This window comes from Carettochelys insculpta, chromosome 32, assembly GCF_033958435.1.
Source record: "Carettochelys insculpta isolate YL-2023 chromosome 32, ASM3395843v1, whole genome shotgun sequence".
Classification (NCBI taxonomy): Eukaryota; Metazoa; Chordata; order Testudines; family Carettochelyidae; genus Carettochelys; species Carettochelys insculpta.
The window spans coordinates 9292745-9311228 of NC_134168.1; the positions used below are offsets into that span (position 1 = coordinate 9292745).

The 18484-nt window shown below is 50.4% G+C and overlaps 1 protein-coding gene across 1 annotated transcript; it reads left to right on the top strand.

Moving 5' to 3' along the window:
- The first annotated feature begins 207 nt into the window (after window positions 1–207).
- Window positions 208–1173, top strand: LOC142004929 (olfactory receptor 6F1-like). The gene has a single exon (XM_074982608.1). The coding sequence runs from the start codon at window positions 211–213 to the stop codon at window positions 1171–1173; it is 963 nt and encodes a 320-aa protein (XP_074838709.1). The 5' UTR covers window positions 208–210.
- Window positions 1174–18484: the final 17311 nt, after the last annotated feature.

An 18484-nucleotide genomic window follows, 5' to 3' on the forward strand; every position in this document is an offset into this window, starting at 1 on the left:
TACAACGTTGTCCTAAACTAGATCTAACTAAAATAGAATTCTATATCACAACATGTGTCTTCTTCTGTTTATTTGGATCTTCCTTTTTCCAGTGAAGGGATGCAGTGATAAAGCTTATTTACTCCAGGGTTCTGCCAGTGAACTGACAGCACAAGCTGCCTGAAGGTGCTCAATCCATATTTCATGGTTTTCTCTTTCTAGATCCATACAATGGAGAAAGGAAAAGGAAGAAATGCAACACTCATCGTGGACTTCATCCTCTTAGGATTCGGGAGTGGCCCGGAACTGCAGCCTCTTCTCTTCCTACTGTTTCTAGTGATCTACGTTGTGTCTGTGGCTGGGAACAGCCTCCTTGTTGCTCTAGTTGTGGTTGACCATCACCTTCATACCCCCATGTACTTCTTTCTGGGGAACATGTCATTCCTGGAGATCTGTTACATCTCCACCATTCTGCCCAGGCTGCTGGCCAGTCTCCTGACCGGGGAAAGGGCCATTTCTGTTAAGGGCTGCCTTGTGCAGATATATTTTTTTGGTGTCTTGGCAGCTGTGGAATCTCTGCTGCTTGCGGCAATGTCCTACGATCGGTATTTAGCGATATGCCACCCCCTTCGTTATGCTGCTCTGATGAATGGCCGGGTTTGTTGCCAGCTAGTGGCAGGTTCCTGGATAAGTAGCTTTCTGGGCTGCACAATAATAAATAGTTTCTTGTGGCAATTGACGTTCTGTGATTCCAAAGAAATTGACCATATCTTTTGTGATTTTACACCCCTGATAAAACTCTCCTGTGATGACACCCAGACTGTCCAATTGTTGACGTTTACTATTGCTTCCATAGGGGCACTTGTCCCTTGTCTGCTCACCCTGACATCCTACATTTGTATCATCACCACCATCCTAAGAATCCCATCTACCACTGGGAGGCAAAGGGCCTTTTCCACCTGCTCCTCCCACCTCATTGTCGTTTCAGTTTTCTATGGGACCGTGATCGCTGTCTATGTGTTCCCAACAGGCAACACTCCCAAAATCTTACACAAACTATTCTCCCTCGTCTACGCAGTCCTGACTCCCATGATCAATCCAGTCATCTACAGCCTGAGAAATAAGGAGGTCAATGAGTCCCTGAGAAAAACCTTTTTAAAGTGGTTTCTTTCAGAAACCAGAATAAAAGCTTAAAGGAGAAATTTTAGCATATATAAAGAGAGATGTTTTGATAAATGTTCATTGGCATAGCCCATTTGAGTACTTCAGAATAGAGTTATTGAGATTTCTTTCTTTCTTTCTTTTAGAAACTGGCTCTTAGATAATTTTTGTAACAATTTGCACAAATAATATAAAGCACAATGGCATAGCAGTTACACAGACTAGTCTCATACTCTAAGTATCTCATAACACCTTGCATGATTTGAGGGCAGCTTTGGCTGACGTAGACTGGGTATTTTCTCAGATCCAGATATATGATTTGTTATTTTCACAGGCTTGTGTAGGAATGACCGAAAGAAACAAGAAACGTGATTCTTCTGTCCCTCAAGGGGCTAGTCAGGCGCTTTCATGCTGTTTCACGTATGAGAGGATGAAAAGATGGCTTCAGGAGCCCAGATGTTGGAGTCTGGGTTTGTTTGTTTTTTGCATGTGGGGAATGTTACCTGACTGCTTCCAATGGCTTGGTGGTGTCATACAGAATCTCTTTCCTTCCCTATATTTTATAGCTTATAGCAACATACTTGACTGGCGTAGGTTATTTGGTCTCTTGACTCTACTTTACAACCAAACACAATTCCATCAACATGAGGTAACACTGTGTGTGTTGCAGTGTAATTAAAGAAGGAATGGTGACAATTGTGAATGTTATCCGATCCACAGAGAAACATGAACCAGCTTCCCTTCACCCACCAGCCCACTCCTGCAGAAGTTATCATCCCATTAGAAGATGGCTAGTGTCTTCTGGCTCTCTAGACACTTTCAAGGAGCTGCGTTTGCTGTCTGGGGCTCTCTGCTCAATATCCCTTTCCGATTCCTTTGTTTTAGACCGTTGACCATCATGCCAACCCCTCTTTCTTTTTCCTGTGTCCTGCATAACTGTGTGGTTTCCTGAGCCCACTGGATCCTCCCCATAGTCTGTGGGGGAACCCTTTTGGTGTGGGTGAGCTTGTACCCACCCACACTCCAGATCCTGGATTCTATTAGTAAATACAATATAGGGGCCAAACGATTCTTAACCTCCATCATAGACTCCAGAACCTTGCACCTTATAATGTTAAGCAAGATCCAAAATTCTTTAAATGAATTGGAAGATTCCCAGTACTTTACCACAAGAGGATCTGTGCCTGCGTACAAGGCAAAGGCCTCAGTATTTTCTTCCAAACAGATTTCTCACAGTATGAGTGTCTGGCCTGTCTATTCTCTAAATAAAACAGCGGAGACAACATTCAAATTTCACAATACAATCATCGGCTTCCTCTTTTGCCATCCCACATCCACAGCACAGCCCCTCACATTCTGGGCCAATGTATACACGTCGGGTGCTATTTTGGGATGCAACATGTCATGAATAAATGCAGGGAAAACCTTAACCCGAACAGAGGGCTCTCAGCAGGGGGCAGTCAGATAAGGCAATGGGAGGAAGAGAAACTCTTTTGAACTGAGAACAATTGCAGTCTGAGGGGTCTTGGTCTGTGTAGCTGATGCAGAGGAGATGGAGAGAAATGATTGCTCTGAAACAGCTGGAGTGAATCCAGTAAATATCCTGGCCATCTCGTAATCAGCCAAAGATATCTAAGTAGAAGGGAATTGTATGGCTAGACGTGATCAGGTTATGATTATTTTGAAATTGGTGTGGACTTTTTCAGTTGCTCTGGTTAATGATTTGACTCTGTCCCCTGTACTCTGTAACTTCTAAGCTGAATCCCAAAGAAGTAATTCTCTGTGTTTCAACCAGCATGTCTGAGTTATTTTCTATCATTTTGTGAATAAAATACTTTTTTGAAGGCAATGATTTCATCCCTGTGTCTTGAGAAGCATCTGTATATATTCACGCCTTAGAATGAAAGGTTGACTACCAGATTACAGCTCTTTGTTTCGAAGCTCTCTCCTAAAGGAAGGTTGAAAATGTGAGGAATGCCCACATGAAGTCATTCCAAGTGCATCTTCCTGGATTAAGGGATTTTTTTCCCACTTAGGTGGTGGTAGCTACTGCCCGGAGACAGGAAATCTGGGACCTTGGGGAGTTTTGTTTTTTTTTTTAAAGAAGAGCATTACAGGAAAGTTATTTTGAAAGGTTTTGTGGGACACCAATTTCTGCAATCAGAGTGTCAGAGTGGGGAGGCAGGCCTGACAAGTATACCAAAATAGTTGCCCATATCTAAGAAATGCATCCATTGGCTTGAAACACTTTTTGAGCTAGTGGGTGTGCTTCTCCAACATCCCTGAATACCTTATAGCAGGAGGAGAACAGGGATGCCTTGACAGAGGGCTTTATTTTGGCATGTGGCACCAGTGAGACAGAGCCACATGCCGATATAGCCTGTTTTGAGGTGAGGCTGTCTGGGAGACACAGCCTGTGAGAATGAGCTTATCACCCATTTGGAAAAGACCAGGAAGACAGGCAGAAGTGATGGACTCAGGCAGTATCAGGGTATTTTGCAGTGGCATTTGATAAGTTTGTACACCCAAAGTCTTCGACTTTCAAATGCATTAGGGAGCCGCATTCACTTCCGGCCCTTAAAACTCACAGCCAATACAAACAATGGAGCTTAAAGTGTCTTGGTGTGGGGGTGAAGGTGAGTTCTCACATGCATTTGGCGTTCCCAGTCCGGCGAGCAGACCCAGCTGGAAGGTTTACACGGGAACATGGCATTTTCTGCTGTCTGTAAAACAGAACTGACCGTGGTCCTTTTCACACCTGTTGTTCAAGCAGATCTGCTCATCTCACACATCAGACAGACAGGCTGGGGCTGTGCTGCAGTGGCCTTCTGCTGACAGACCCGGGGAGCGTCCGCGCTACAGCTGCATTCTGTTGGGGATCTGCTGAACGAGTGAAGCCCTTTTCCCAGCAAACTTGTGCTGTGCCCATTGGAGGCCTGGCGCCTCTGTCGACAGATTCTGTCAACGGAAAAATAATGTAGATGCTCGGGGGGCCTCTGCCGACGGAGAGGGCTTCTGGTTCACGGGGCAGCCCTGTTTGCAGAGCTTGGGGTTGGCCGTTCTGTTGACAGAGGGCTGGGCAGTCTGACTGCACTCACTCGACAGAGGGCATCGACATGGGGGCCCCCTATTCGGGGTGGTGCATTCTCTTGGCAGAGAATATCTGTCAGCAGTGATTTCTTTGGACAGAATGCTGCATTGCAGACACAGCCCCGAAGACTGCCACTGAGATCAGAGATTTGCTGGGGAAGCCACTTTCCCCTGGGGTACAGTGTCCCCCAAAGGTCCGAGGCTGGAGGTCAAAGCAGCGAGGCAAGAGTGAGATCGAAAAGGAAACTTTATTTGCATGCATGTAGGCTGCCAGCTGCCAAAGAAGTGGGAGCCCTGAGTCAGTTCTCAGGACTCTTTATACAGTTTGTTTGGACAGTTTAGTCATTAAGGCTACGTCTACACGTGCACGCTACATCAAAATAGCTTATTTCAATGTAGCGACATTGAAATAGGCTATTTCGATGAATAACGTCTGCACATCCTCCAGGGCTGGCAATGTCGACGTTCAACTTCGACGTTGGGCAGCACCACATCAAAATAGGCGCTGCGAGGGAACGTCTACACGTCAAAGTAGCACACATCGAAATAAGGGTGCCAGGAACAGCTGCAGACAGGGTCACAGGGCAGACTCAACAGCAAGCCGCTCCCTTAAAGGGCCCCTCCCAGACACAGTTGCACTAAACAACACAAGATCCACAGAGCCAACAACTGGTTGCAGACCCTGTGCATGCAACATGGATCCCCAGCTGCCGCAGCAGCAGCCAGAAGCCCTGGGCTAAGGGCTGCTGCACACAGTGACCATAGAGCCCCGCAGGGGCTGAAGAGAGAGCGTCTCTCAGCCCCTCAGCTGATGGCTGCCATGGCGGACCCCGCTATTTCGATGTTGCGGGACGCGGATCGTCTACACGTGCCCTACTTCGACGTTCAACTTCGAAGTAGGGCGCTATTCCCATCCCCTCATGGGGTTAGCGGCTTCGACGTCTCGCCGCCTTACATCAATTTCAACTTTGAAATAGCGCTCGCCACGTGTAGCCGTGATGGGCACTATTTCGAAGCTGGCGCCGCTACTGCGAAGTAGCGTGCACGTGTAGACACGGCTTAAGTGTCCTGTTTAACATATGAAAGTCTCGGCAGAATTGTCCTGAGAGGTGTCTGCAAACACCAGCTGTGCTTGAGGCCAGTTTACACTACAAAGGCACATGATAACCCAGACAGAGGAGCCTACAGGATAAGTTGTCTCTAGGTGACAAGGTCGGGACTTCAAAGAAGTTCAGATGACTCCCTAGTATCCCCTTGGAGAGCAACCTCTGGTTAGTGTGCAAAAAAAACTTTTAACCCTCAGAGCAGATTTTCCCCCACAGTACGATCCATCGCACACAGGTCTGTGCTGGGCCCGGAGTTCCCAGGGCAGCCGGCAGGGTCTGGCCCCCTCTGCATTCCCCACACAGGCAGCACGTAGCTCTCCCCCGCCCAGAGTCCCCGGCCAGCTGCGCTTTCTTGGGGCGAAGGGGCCGAGGGAGGGGAGGAAGATCCGGGCGCAGGAGAGCAGCAGCCCCTGCGAGGAGCCCGAGGGACAGAGGTGTCAGCTGGTCCCTCCCATCCACGGTCTCCTGGCTCCCAGCGGCTGTGGCGGGAGCTGAGCCTGTCCCAGCGGCTTAGGCTGGAGCTGAATCTTCCCAGGTGGCTGAGGCAGGTATAACACTTCTGGGTCTGGCCTGATGTTGGCGCATGGCCGTACCCTGTGCTGTGAGGGCCCAATCCAGGCCTGGCGCAGGCCAAGGCAGCTCCACCTGTTCCAGTGGTGCAGGGGGACCCACTTCCCCAGGGCTGAACTGGACCCTGGGAGGGGCTGGGGCAGTGGGGGAGCCTGGCTGGGGTGAGGGAGAGCGAATGGCCCAGGGGGTGTCGGGTAGGACAGGTCTTGGTGGAGGCCGAGACCCGCGGGAAGTGAGTTAGCTACACAGGAGGGAGGTGCGGAGGGAGAGCGGAGCAGCCGGCTTGTTCCACAAAAGTACCTCTGCCAGCTCCTCCGGCAGCCACAAGCCCCACAGGCAAACCCCCAGATTCTCCAGCTGCTCCACCCCCCGACCGACAGCCCCTGCTCGGGGGAGAGGTCACTGAAACCTGGGTCACCAGCTGCACCCAGCTTCTTCCGGCCCCAAAGGGTCCAGCCACAGCCCCAGGTCAATGCAGGCTTGGCTCTCACCCAACCAGCACGCTGGGCCTGGCCTTCAGCATCCACGTGTACAGTTGTGTTAACACAGACAGACAGACCCGAGCAGAGAGTGGGTGGAGGTGGCACATTCCAGACGTCCCCCACGGCCACTGATGCAGCCAGCCACGTCCTGTGCTGATGTCTTGAAAGTCTCTGAACACCCCCCACAGGGCGGGAGCCCAGGGGACACTGGCTTAGTTCCTGCAGACTGGAGAACTGAGCGCTGGAGTACTGGAACCGGAACCCAAACTGGGAGCGAGGTGGTCACCGCCAGGGCATCTGACGGCTTTCCACGGGGAGGGGAACGTCCTTTCTCCTTCCCACAGGCACTGGCGGCTCAGAGTCACCCGACCCTGGTGAGCCGCTGTGGGAAAGTGCCCTCGGTGGCTGGTTTCCCCAGCACAGCCCAGTCCAGTCACATGGCAGCTGGGATGGACGTCTGGGCGTCCGAGTTCAACCCCATTGCTCAGCCCAGGCCACCTAACCCCTTGGCCTGGTGTGGACGACAAGTCCCACTTCCCTGAGATGTGTATAAGAACATAAGAACATAAGAATGGCCATACCGGGTCAGACCAAAGGTCCATCAAGCCCAGCATCCCATCTGCCGACGGTGGCCAATGCCAGGCGCCCCAGAGAAGGAGAACAGAAGACAAGTGATTTATCTCCTGCCATCCATCTCCTGCCCTTGTTATGAAGGCTAGGGCACCATACTTTATCCCTGGCTAATAGCCATTTATGGACCTGACCTGCAAAAATTTATCAAGCTCTTTTTTAAACCCTAATAGAGTCCTGGCCTTCACAGCCGCCTCGGGCAAGGAGTTCCACAGGTTGACTGTGCGCTGTGTGAAGAAAAATTTCCTTTTATTAGTTTTGAACCCACTACCCATCAATTTCATTTGGTGTCCCCTAGTTCTTGTATTATGGGAAAAGGTAAATAATTTTTCTATATTCACTTTCTCCACACCATTCATGATTTTATATACCTCTATCATATCGCCCCTCAATCGCCTCTTTTCCAAACTGAAAAGTCCCAGTCTCTCTAGCCTCTCCCCATATGGGACCCTTTCCAAGCCCCTAATCATCTTAGTCGCCCTTTTCTGAACCTTTTCTAATGCCAATATATCTTTTTTGAGGTGAGGAGACCACATCTGCACGCAGTACTCGAGATGTGGGCGTACCATAGTTTTATATAGGGGAAGTATGATATCTTTTGTCTTATTATCGATCCCTTTTTTAATAATTCCTAACATCCTATTTGCCTTACTAACTGCCGCTGCACACTGCGTGGATGTCTTCAGAGAACTATCCACTATAACTCCAAGATCCCTTTCCTGATCTGTCGTAGCTAAATTTGACCCCATCACGTAGTACGTGTAATTTGGGTTATTTTTTCCAACATGCATTACCTTACACTTACCCACATTAAATTTCATTTGCCATTTTGCTGCCCAATCACTCAGTTTGCTGAGATCTTTTTGTAGTTCTTCACAATCCCTTTTGCTTTTGACTGTCCTGAACAACTTGGTGTCATCTGCAAACTTTGCCACCTCACTGCTTACCTCATTTTCCAGATCATTGATGAACAAGTTGAACAGGATCGGTCCCAGGACTGAGCCCTGGGGAACACCACTAGTTACCCCCCTCCATTGTGAACATTTACCATTTATTCCCACCCTTTGTTTTCTGTCTTTTAACCAATTCCCGATCCATGAAAGGACCTTTCCTCCTATCCCATGACCACCTAATTTACATAAAAGCCTTTGGTGTGGGACCGTGTCAAAGGCTTTCTGGAAATCTAGGTATATTATGTCCACTGGGTGCCCCTTGTCCGCATGTTTATTAACCCCTTCAAAGAATTCTAATAGATTAGACAGACACGACTTCCCTCTGCAGAAACCATGCTGACTTTTGCCCAACAATTCGTGCTCTTCTATGTGCCTTGCAATTTTACTCTTTACTAGTGTTTCTACTAATTTGCCTGGTACTGATGTTAAACTTATCGGTCTATAATTGCCAGGATCTCCTCTAGAGCCTTTTTTAAATATTGGTGTTATATTGGCCGTCTTCCAGTCATTTGGTACCAAAGTGGATTTAAAGGATAGGTTACAAACCACTGTTAATAACTCCGCAATTTCACATTTGAGTTCTTTCAGAACCCTTGGGTGAATGCCATCTGGTCCTGGAGACTTGTTACTATTCAGCTTATCAATTAATTCCAAAACCTCCTCTAATGTCACTTCAATCTGAGTGAGTTCCTCAGATTTGTCGCCTAAAAAGGCTGGCTCAGATTTAGGAACCTCTGTAACATCTTCAGCCGTGAAGACTGAAGCAAAGAAATCATTTAATCGCTCCGCAATGGCACTGTCTTCCTTGATTGCTCCTTTTATATCTTTATCATCCAAGGGCCCCACTGCTTTTTTAGCAGGCTTCCTGCTTCTAATGTATTTAAAAAACATTTTACTATTGTTTTTTGAATTTTTGGCTAGCTGTTCCTCAAACTCTTTTTTGGCTTTTCTTACTACATTATGACAGTTAATTTGGGAGTGTTTATGTTCCTTTCTATTTTCCTCACTAGGATTTGACTTCCACTTTTTAAAAGCTTCCCTTTTCTCTCTCACTGCCTTTTTAACATGGTTGTTTAGCCATGGTGGTTCTTTGTTAGGTCTCTTACTGTGTTTTTTTATTTGGGGTATACATTTAAGTTGGGCCTCTAGTATGGTGTCTTTAAACAGTTTCCATGCAGCTTCCAGGGATTTTAGTTTAATTACTCTACCTTTTAGTTTCTGTTTAACTAGCTTCCTCATTTTAGTGTAATTCCCCTTTTTGAAATTAAATGCCAGAGTGTTTGACCGCTGCGGTGTTCTTCCCAACACAGGAATATTAAAAGTTATTATATTGTGGTCACTATTTCCAAGCGGTCCAGTAACAGTTACCTCTTGGACCAGATCCTGCGTTCCAGTCAAGACTAGATCGAGAATCGACTCTCCCCTTGTGGGTTCCTGTACTAGCTGCTCCAAGAAGCAGTCATTTAAGGCATCAAGAAATTTAATCTCTGAATCCCGTCCTGAGGTGACATGCACCCAATCAATATGGGGATAATTGAAATCTCCTATTATTACTGTGTTTTTTATTTTGATAGCCTCTCTAATCTCCCTTAACATTTCAGCATCACTATCACTGTCCTGGTTAGGTGGTCGGTAATATATTCCTAATGCCATATTCATATTAGAGGAATGAATTGTTATCCATAATGATTCTATGGAACATTGTGATTCCTTTAGGATTTTTACTTCATTTGATTCTATATTATCCTTCACATATAGTACCACTCCGCCACCCGCACGACCTGTTCTGTCTTTCCGATATAATTTATATCCCGGTATGATAGTGTCCCACTGATTGTCCTCATTCCACCATGTTTCTGAGATGCCTATTATGTCAACTTCCTCCTTTGATATGAGGTACTCCAGTTCACCCATCTTATTAGACAGACTCCTAGCATTAGTGTAAAAGCATGTTAGAAAACTACCACTATTTATATGTCCGCCTTTCACAGACGTGGTGGATTTTTTTATGCACGATTGTTTCACATCTGATCTTGCCCATATATTATTTCCCACGTTCCCTATCTGACTAACTTCTAGGGAATCCCTGCCTATGGAGCCTCGTGTAAGAGAAGTCTCCGTCCGATCCAGGTGCTCCCCCGCACCAATCGGCTTTCCCCCACCTCTTAGTTTAAAAACTGCTCTATGTCCTTTTTAATGTTTAATGCCAGCAGTCTGGATCCACCTTGATTTAGGTGGAGCCCATCCTTCCTGTATAGGCTCCCCCTACCCCAAAAGTGTCCCCAGTTCCTAATAAATCTAAACCCCTCTTCCCTACACCATCGTCTCATCCACGCATTGAGACTCTGAAGTTCTGCCTGTCTATCTGGCCCTGCGCGTGGAACTGGAAGCATTTCAGAGAATGCCACCAAAGATGTTCTGGATTTCAGTCTCCTTCCTAGTAACCTAAATTTGGCCTCCAGAACATCTCTTCTACCCTTCCCTATGTCATTGGTACCAACATGTACCACGACGACCGGCTCCTCCCCAGCACTGCCCATAAGTCTGTCTAGATGCCTCGAGAGATCCGCAACCTTCGCACCAGGCAGGCAAGTCACCATACGGTTCTCCCGGTCATCACAAACCCAACTATCTATATTTCTAATGATCGAATCCCCCACTACTAAAACCTGCTTCTTCCTAACAGCTGGCGCTCCCTCCCCCGGAGAAGTATCCTCGGCACGAGAGGATACAACATCACCCTCTGGAAGGAGGGTCCCAACTACGGGATGGTTTCCCTCTGCTCCCCTTGACTGCTCTCCTTCCCTGAGCCTTTCATCCTCCGTAACAGCCTCAGGACTGTCAGATTGGAGGTGGGACAGCCCTACTATGTCCCGGAAAGTCTCATCCACAAACACCTCTGCCTTCCTTAGCTCCTCCAGTTCAGCCACCCTGGCCTCCAAAGCACGCACTCGGTCTCTGAGGGCCAGGAGCTCCTTGCATCGAGCGCACACATACGCCACCCGCCCACAGGGTAGGTAGTCATACATACTGCACTCAACACAATAAACAGGATAGCCCCCACTCTGCTGCTGGGCTTCTGCCTCCATTTCCTACTCTAGTTATATACGAGGGTTAATTAAATGTTTCAGATAGAGGTTGTTATAAAGGATTTAGTTTAAGGGCAACAGAAGTAAGTCACTGGCTCCCTCCAAGCTCCCCCTCTCAACTCCCCTCTCCAAACTCCCTCCTGTTAGCACGCACCCTGTTTGCCAGCACCCGGTCGCAAAGCTCCCTGGTCGCTTACTAGCAGGGTTTAAGTGCTCAGCCTCCCTGATAGCTCCTCCCTCTGCCTACAGCTCAGCCAATCAGCACACGGTGTTTCAATTCAAACCTAATCAGCTTCCAACTGCCTACCTGCCTGCCTGCCTGAGCACACGGCCTTTCAAACAAACAAACACACACTCAGCTCAGCACTCCAAACAAACAAACTCCAAACTCCAAACAAACACACAAGCCCAAAACCTCCAAATATAAGCAGCCACTTACCCCAAGGTGCTTTAGTTTGCTCCTTCCTTCTCCTCCTCCAGGAGAGCCTCTCCAAACTCCCTCCTGTTAGCACGCACCCTGTTAGCACGCCTGAGCCTGGTGTCTAGCCCAGCAGCCTGGTTCTGTGTGTGTGTGTGTGTGTGTGTGTGTGTGTGTGTGTGTCACACCCCCTAGTGTGACTCTCAGCACTCAGACATTTCTAACACAGCTACAGAGTGTGTAACTTCTCACACGACCACGGCACCAACACACAAGTCACACCCAGCTTCAGGGCATCTCCAGCTTTCATCATACCCCTCACTTGGCCCCCCAGCCCCAGGGTCGGTGCCGCTCTACACACCGGTGACAAAAATGGCTTCCACAGCCAGGGCACAGCTCCAGTCCCAGCACAGAGGTGCCCCTGCCCGGCTGGGCTGGCGTGGCCCTTCTCCCACAGCGAGAGGGGACTGCTCGGGCGCCACTGACCTCAGGGCCCCGGCAGCAGAACGCCCCGGCTGCGATGACGGCCCCAAGGCGCAGAGACTCTGTGGGGACTAGAACGTGCTCCAGGGATGGCTGAGTTCCCCCAGCCCTGCCCCACGGCTCCCTCTGCCCCCCAACCCTGGTTCCTCTCTGCCCCCGACCCAAGTTCCTCTCTCAGCTCTGCCTCCCCAGCACCCATCCCCATCCTGCCCCATGTCCCAGCCCTGCTGCCTGAGGGGGCGGGGAAGGGGTGCAGGTGGCCCCCAGAGGGACACACGGGGACCCCCCGTTTAGCAATTGAAGTGCTGGCAGGAGCCCAAGGGGCAGAGCCCGTCCCGAGTGCTGCCGAGCACCACCTCTGGCTCTGCCCCTCCCCCAGCCCCTCTCTGCCCTCCCCCAGGTCCTGCCCCCCCACCCCTCGGGCTCCCGAGTCCCCCCAGGACGTCCCTGCACGACCCCCAGCCAGGAGCTGCACCCACTAGTGCTGCCCTGGGAGACGCGGCACTCGGGAGTCTGGTCCCTGCTCCGCTAGGTGGGTGTGGGGCACTGGCTGCCTGCCCCAGAGACCGAGGGGCTGCGCAATGGGCACCCACAGCCCCACAGAGCCCAGGAGCCTCCGGCAGCCCTGGGTGTGAAAGCTGCCCCCAGCCCGACCAGAGGCTCTCAGCTCCTGCCTCAGCCCCAGGACAGGATCAGCCCCTGCCTCAAACCCAGGGCAGGATCAGCCCCTGCCTCAGCCCCATGGCAGAATCAGCCCCCACCTCAGCCCCAGGGCAGGAGCAGCTCCTCCCTCAGCCCCAGGGTAGGATCAGCTCCCGACTCAGCCCCAGGGCAGGATCAGCTCCAGCCTCAGCCCCAGGGCAGGATCAGGTCCCATCTCTGCCATCAGGACACACAGAGCCTGTGGGACTCCCTGCTACAGGACGGGCTGGGTGGGGAGAGGGGGGCAGTGGGCAGTGGGAGGGGCTGGGGGCTGGCTGGGAGGCACCACAATTATCCCTCTTCCTTGCATTCCTCTGCTTGAGACCCGCTCCCCTGGCCCCTGGGAGCTTTCTCTTTTCTGAGCGAAAGGAGCCCAGGTCTGGCCGGCTCCCCCACAGCTCATGTTCTCTGCACCTTCCACCAGCCTTGTGCTCTTCTCCGCACCTGCTCCCCCTTCTCCACAGCCTTCTGCAAATGTGGGGCCAGCCCTGGGCACAAGCCCCACGGAGGCTGCTCAGCGCAGAGCGGGGGGAAGGAATTGCTGCTCCTGGCTGGCTCCCAACACCCGGCAGTGCCGACCACAAGCCGGTTGGCGCTTCTGGCAACAGTCTCACCCTGTTGACTCCTCTGGAGCTTGTGCTCCGCTCTGAGCCCAGATCCCTTTCTGCAGGACTCCTCCCTCGACAGCCACTTCCCCGGCTGGGTGTGACACGGATTGGCCCTTCCTCAGGGGAGCACTTTGCACTTGGCCTTATTCAGCTTCACCCCATTGACCTCAGGCCGTTTCTCCAGGGTGCCCAGATCATTCTGAGTTTCGACCCTGTTCTCCCTCCCAGCTTGGTATCACCTACAGACGTAAGCAGCGCACTCTCCATGCCCAGATCCACATCGCCGAAGATACTGAGCAGAGCCTGTCCCCAAACAGACCCCTGCAGAGCCCCCCTTGTTCTGCCCTTCCAGCAGGACTGTGAACCATTAATAACGACTCTCTGAGAATGGCTGTACAGCCAGTTACGCACCCGCCTTCCAGCAGCCCCATCTCAGTTGTATTTGCCGAGTATATTGATAAGAGGACATGAAAGATCATATGAAATGCCTGACTAAAACACAGGCACACCACATCCTCCCCTTCTCCCTTGTCCACAAGCCTTGTTATCCTGTCACAGAAAGCTATCCGATTGGTTGGCCATGATTTCTTCTCTACAAATCCATGCTGGCTGTTAGGCAGCCCCTTTTCTTCTCGATGTTTCCAGATGAATTCCTTGATGACTCGCTCCATTATCTTTCCTGGCACAGAAGTTAAACTGACTGGTCTGTAACTTCCTGGGTTGTTCTTATTTCCCTTTGTAGAGATGGGCACTTTATTTGCCCTTTTCCAGTCTTCTGGAATCTCTCCCGACTTCCAGGACTTTCAAAGACGACAGCTAAAGGCTCAGATACCTCCCCTTTCAGCTTCACCAGTATTCTAGGAGGCATCTCATCAGGTCCTGGTGACCTGCAGACATTGAATATTTCTAGGTCATTTTTAACCTTTTTTTTTTTTATTTTATCTTCTAAACCTGCCCCCTCCCAATGAGCTTTCACCATGTCAGGCATTTCTCCATCAGACTTCCTGGTAAAGACCGAAACAACAAAGTCATTTCCAATTTTCTTGATATTGTTCCTCCCTCCTCACTGAACAATGGGCCTACCCTGTGCTTGGTTTTCCTCTTGCTTCTAATATATTGCCGGTAGGCCTGGCGGTACAACTAACCCCTTTTCGCCTCCTTCTGACCTCAGTATCAGGGCACCCTCACACCTCTCCCTGTCAGCATCCCACATGGTATCGCCAGGAGCAAGAGGGTAGTAAGGAAAACAGCTTCTCATAGTCTGACCTGGGAAGGACACAGTTCCCAGAGGCAAACCTTGAATGAAACATCTCTCCTTGGACACTCTGTTTTCCTTTGACATTTCCAATTTTCAAGTTTGAAAATCAGGACCATCCTTTCACTCAACGGAGTCCTTGGTTTGTTTGGTGTTTTTCCAATGAACTATAAATCGGGGGAAACTGTTCTGCCTTTCGTATTTCAAAAAAGCATAACAATTTAAAATTTTGGGGTAATTTGGCAGCAAGAATTTCACTTCACTTTTCCCAGACAGGACAAAGTCTTTCAAAGGAACAAAAAATTCAGAGTCGTTGTGAGAAATTCAATGAAATGTTTATGAATTTGTGTTCACCAGGACCCCTCTTGCCCCAATTTTGACTAGTTGGACTGCTCAGTCTCTAGTTTCTCCAGTGGTGAGAAAAGCTGCTCTTCTGTACAGTTTTTCTCATGGCTCCTTTCACCTCTTTGTTCCTCAGAGTGTAAATTATGGGGTTCAACGCTGGAGAGACAATTGTGTTCAATAGGGAAATCAATAGGTCGCTCTCAGTAGTGGAGCCAGTTTTGGGCACCAGGTAGGTGATGAGGGCCGTTCCATAGAACACAGTCACCACCGTGAGGTGGGAGGAGCAAGTGGAGAAGGCTTTACGCCTTCCCTCCGCCGATGGCAGCTTGAGGATGGTGGAGATAATGCAGATGTAGGACAGGAGGATCAACAGGAAAGGGCACAGGGTGAACACAAATGTCACCATGGGACCTACAGCCTTAATCTGCGATGTGTGGGCACATGCCATATTCAGCATTGTTGGGAAGTTGCAGAACAAGTGTTGGATGCGGTTGGAGCCACACAAGGGCAGGCTGAAGATCCACATGATCAGAGGAACTCCCACCGAGATGCCAGCAGCCCATGCAGCCCCCATGAGCAGAGCACACACCTGGCCACTCATGATGGTTGTGTAGTGCAGGGGGTGACATATGGCCACGTAGCGGTCGTAGGCCATGGCTGTGAGGAGACAGCATTCTGTGAGGCCCATGATGGCATTGACGTACAACCCCGTTGCACAAGCTGCAATGGAGATGGTCTTTTCCTCCACTAGGAGGTGAGCCAGCAGCTGAGGGACCACACTGCTGGTGAAGCAGATTTCCGAGGCAGACAGGTTCACCAGGAAGAAATACATGGGGGTGTGGAGGGAGGGGCTCAGTTTTATCAGCAGGATAACGAGGAGGTTCCCCATCAGGGTGAGCAGGTAGATGACCAGAAGCACCACAAACAGAAGGATTTGCAGCTCGTTAAGGTATGAGAACCCCACCAGGACGAACACACCAGAGATGGTCTGGTTCCCTCCAGGGTTGCCCTCGGAAGAGGTCATCTGCAGGGGGACAAAGACATCGGGTCTGAGACATATCAGAAATGTGACTGCAAATTAAAACATTTGTCCTGGTTTCCTTCCTGTTGGGACCCTTCTGACTAACACCTGCTGAAATTTCTCTGTAAATAACAGCGACTGACCCGGCCTTGCTCAGGGCTTTAAGCAGAGTCAGGGACATTTGGTTTGTGTGCTCGAGGGGTTGACTGTCTGGCTCTGGCTCTTTGAAGTCAGGTTTCTCTGGGCTCCTCACTGTCACTGGGTTGAGATGTTCACTGTCTTCTCCTGTCTATGTGAAGGTGAGTTTCCTGGAGTTCTTCATTTTCATCTGACGTAAGAGCCGCTTGTCTCTGTCTCTGTGTTTCCAGTCCATGTTGTCTGTTCGTTGCATCTCCAACAGCTCTCGATGGGGCCGTTCTGTGTGAATGGGACGGAGATGGACCTGACGGGGGTCTAATTCCATCAGTGAATGTGGCGCTGTGTAAGTTGTGTCACTTCCAGTGGGAAAGTGCATTTCCTGCTGTGCGTCTCTGCTGTCTCGCTGGTCTGAAAGGTGTGGTGAGAAGGAATGGTGAGGTAGGCTGAGCCCATTGTTGTGGATCAGCCTGGTGCAGCCCAGGGGTGAAGGTAACAGCTGTGTGTTTAAGGTGCTGTGGTATGGCTGCCCCCAGTCTTGGGGGGCTCCCCATGGGCCGTGTAAGATATGTCAGTGGGGGTGGATGCAGGTGTCTGAAGGCTGGGGGGACAGAGCGCTGGGACGTGGGAAGCTGGAGGGGAAGGGGTGGGTTATGGAGAGGAGGAGCTTGGAGAGTTGGGGGACCAGGGCAGGGGGCAAAGGGTGCTGCAGTGAGGGCAGGGGGCTGTGGTGAAGGTCTTGTTGTGTGTGGTGGTTAAGGGCAGGGGATGGGGGTGCAGAAGTCAGGGGGTTGCAGGGACTCAGTGCAGGGGGTGGGAGGTGCTGGGTGGTTGTGCACCAGGGAGATGATTATTGACAGGGAAGGGCCTATGAGAGAAGGGATGGGTGAGGGCAGAGGGTTTGGGGGGTGGGAGGGTCAAGGTTGAGGGCAGGAGCTGGAGGTGCAGATGTCACAGCAGGGTTTGCTGTGGGGGGTCTCAGGGCAAAGGTGGAGGAGAGATGGACAGAGAGGAGGGGGCTCAGGACAGAGGGTTGCGGGGGCGTTAGGGCAGGTGTTTGGGTGGAGGGGTCCTTGCCGGGGTATGATGGAGTATGTGCAGGGTCTGGGAGGGTTGGGGCAGCTCAGGGCAGGGGGTGGAGGGAGCCAGACGGAGGGTGCAGTGTGGTGGTCAGTGCAGAGTCTGGGGGTGAAAGTGTCACCGCAGCCGAGTTCCCAAATACGATTTCTCAAACGAGGGCACATTCTCCTCTCACTCGTATGTTAATGATACGAATAATCACACCAGTGCCCGGATTCCCCTGCAGTGACACCTCACACCAGCAAACGGACACCGTGGAGCCTAAACACGCTGGAAACCGTTTTCCGATGGAGAAGCCCCCTGGAATCTGAAAGCAGTGGGGGACTTTGGCCTTTCTGCTCTGCAGAGCGTTATTCTTCCTTCAATGTTAGTGAACCACCCAAATCATTCCTGCCTCCCTCACAGCCAGTTCTGCAATACATTGGTTTGTCTCCACATAAGAGATTAGACCCAGAGCCAGCACCTTATGTGGTGTAAATCGTAACAACACCAGGGGTGTAAAAGGAGCTGTACTGAGGACAAGGAGCAATGGGCTTAAACTGCAGCAAGGGAGGTTTAGGTTGGACTTTAGGAAAAATTTCCCAGCTGTCCGGGTGGTTAAACGCTGGAATAAATTGCCCAGGAGAGCGATGAAGTCTCACTCCCTCTAGATGTCAGAGCAGGATAGATCGACATGTATCAGGGACGGTCTGTACAGTGCAGGGAACTGGACTCGATGTCCTCTCGAGGTCCCTTCCAGTTCTAGAGATCGATAATTCTACGAGTCTCTGAGTTACACGAATTGTGGGGCTTTGTCCTATGATGGTAACACAAGGAATTTTACAAGTACCTACGATGCAGGAGACATTTCCTACACGTTTTACTTCAGGCTCATTTGGTGAAAAGGAACTTCATAGTCATGGGTGTGACCGTGAGGTGACAGAGTTGAATAAAAATGAGACACAACAAAAGATTTTGCCTGCCCAAAACTTCCTCACTATGGGGCTGTCACAGGACTGCAGCAAATAACAGTGAGCTCGTAAGCGGGAACCAGAGTGACAGAAGAGACACACTGAGTGGGAACGCCCAGACCTGGAGACTGTGATCTTCTGACTCTCAATGACACAAGCTCTCCAAGAGAACAAAGAGAGAACATGAAATCACAGGAGCAAAGGAAAGGGTGGGGCTGAGCTACGCCCAGTGCACATCACAGAACCTTTTCAAACAGCTGTGAATGATATTTTCTAAACATACAGAAGAGGTGAGAATTCTTGTGTCTGTCTTAAGAGCTCCTTTGGGGAACCTACACTGACATTAGGAAGGAATTTCCCCAGCAGGACCATGGCAGTGTGTGTTTTCACCCTGAATCAATATCAAAAGCTGATGCAACAAAAGCCC

Coding starts and splice junctions, on each gene's coding strand:
- LOC142004929 (XM_074982608.1), top strand. CDS start 211: ATGGAGAAAGGAAAAGGAAGAAATGCAACACTCATCGTGGACTTCATC.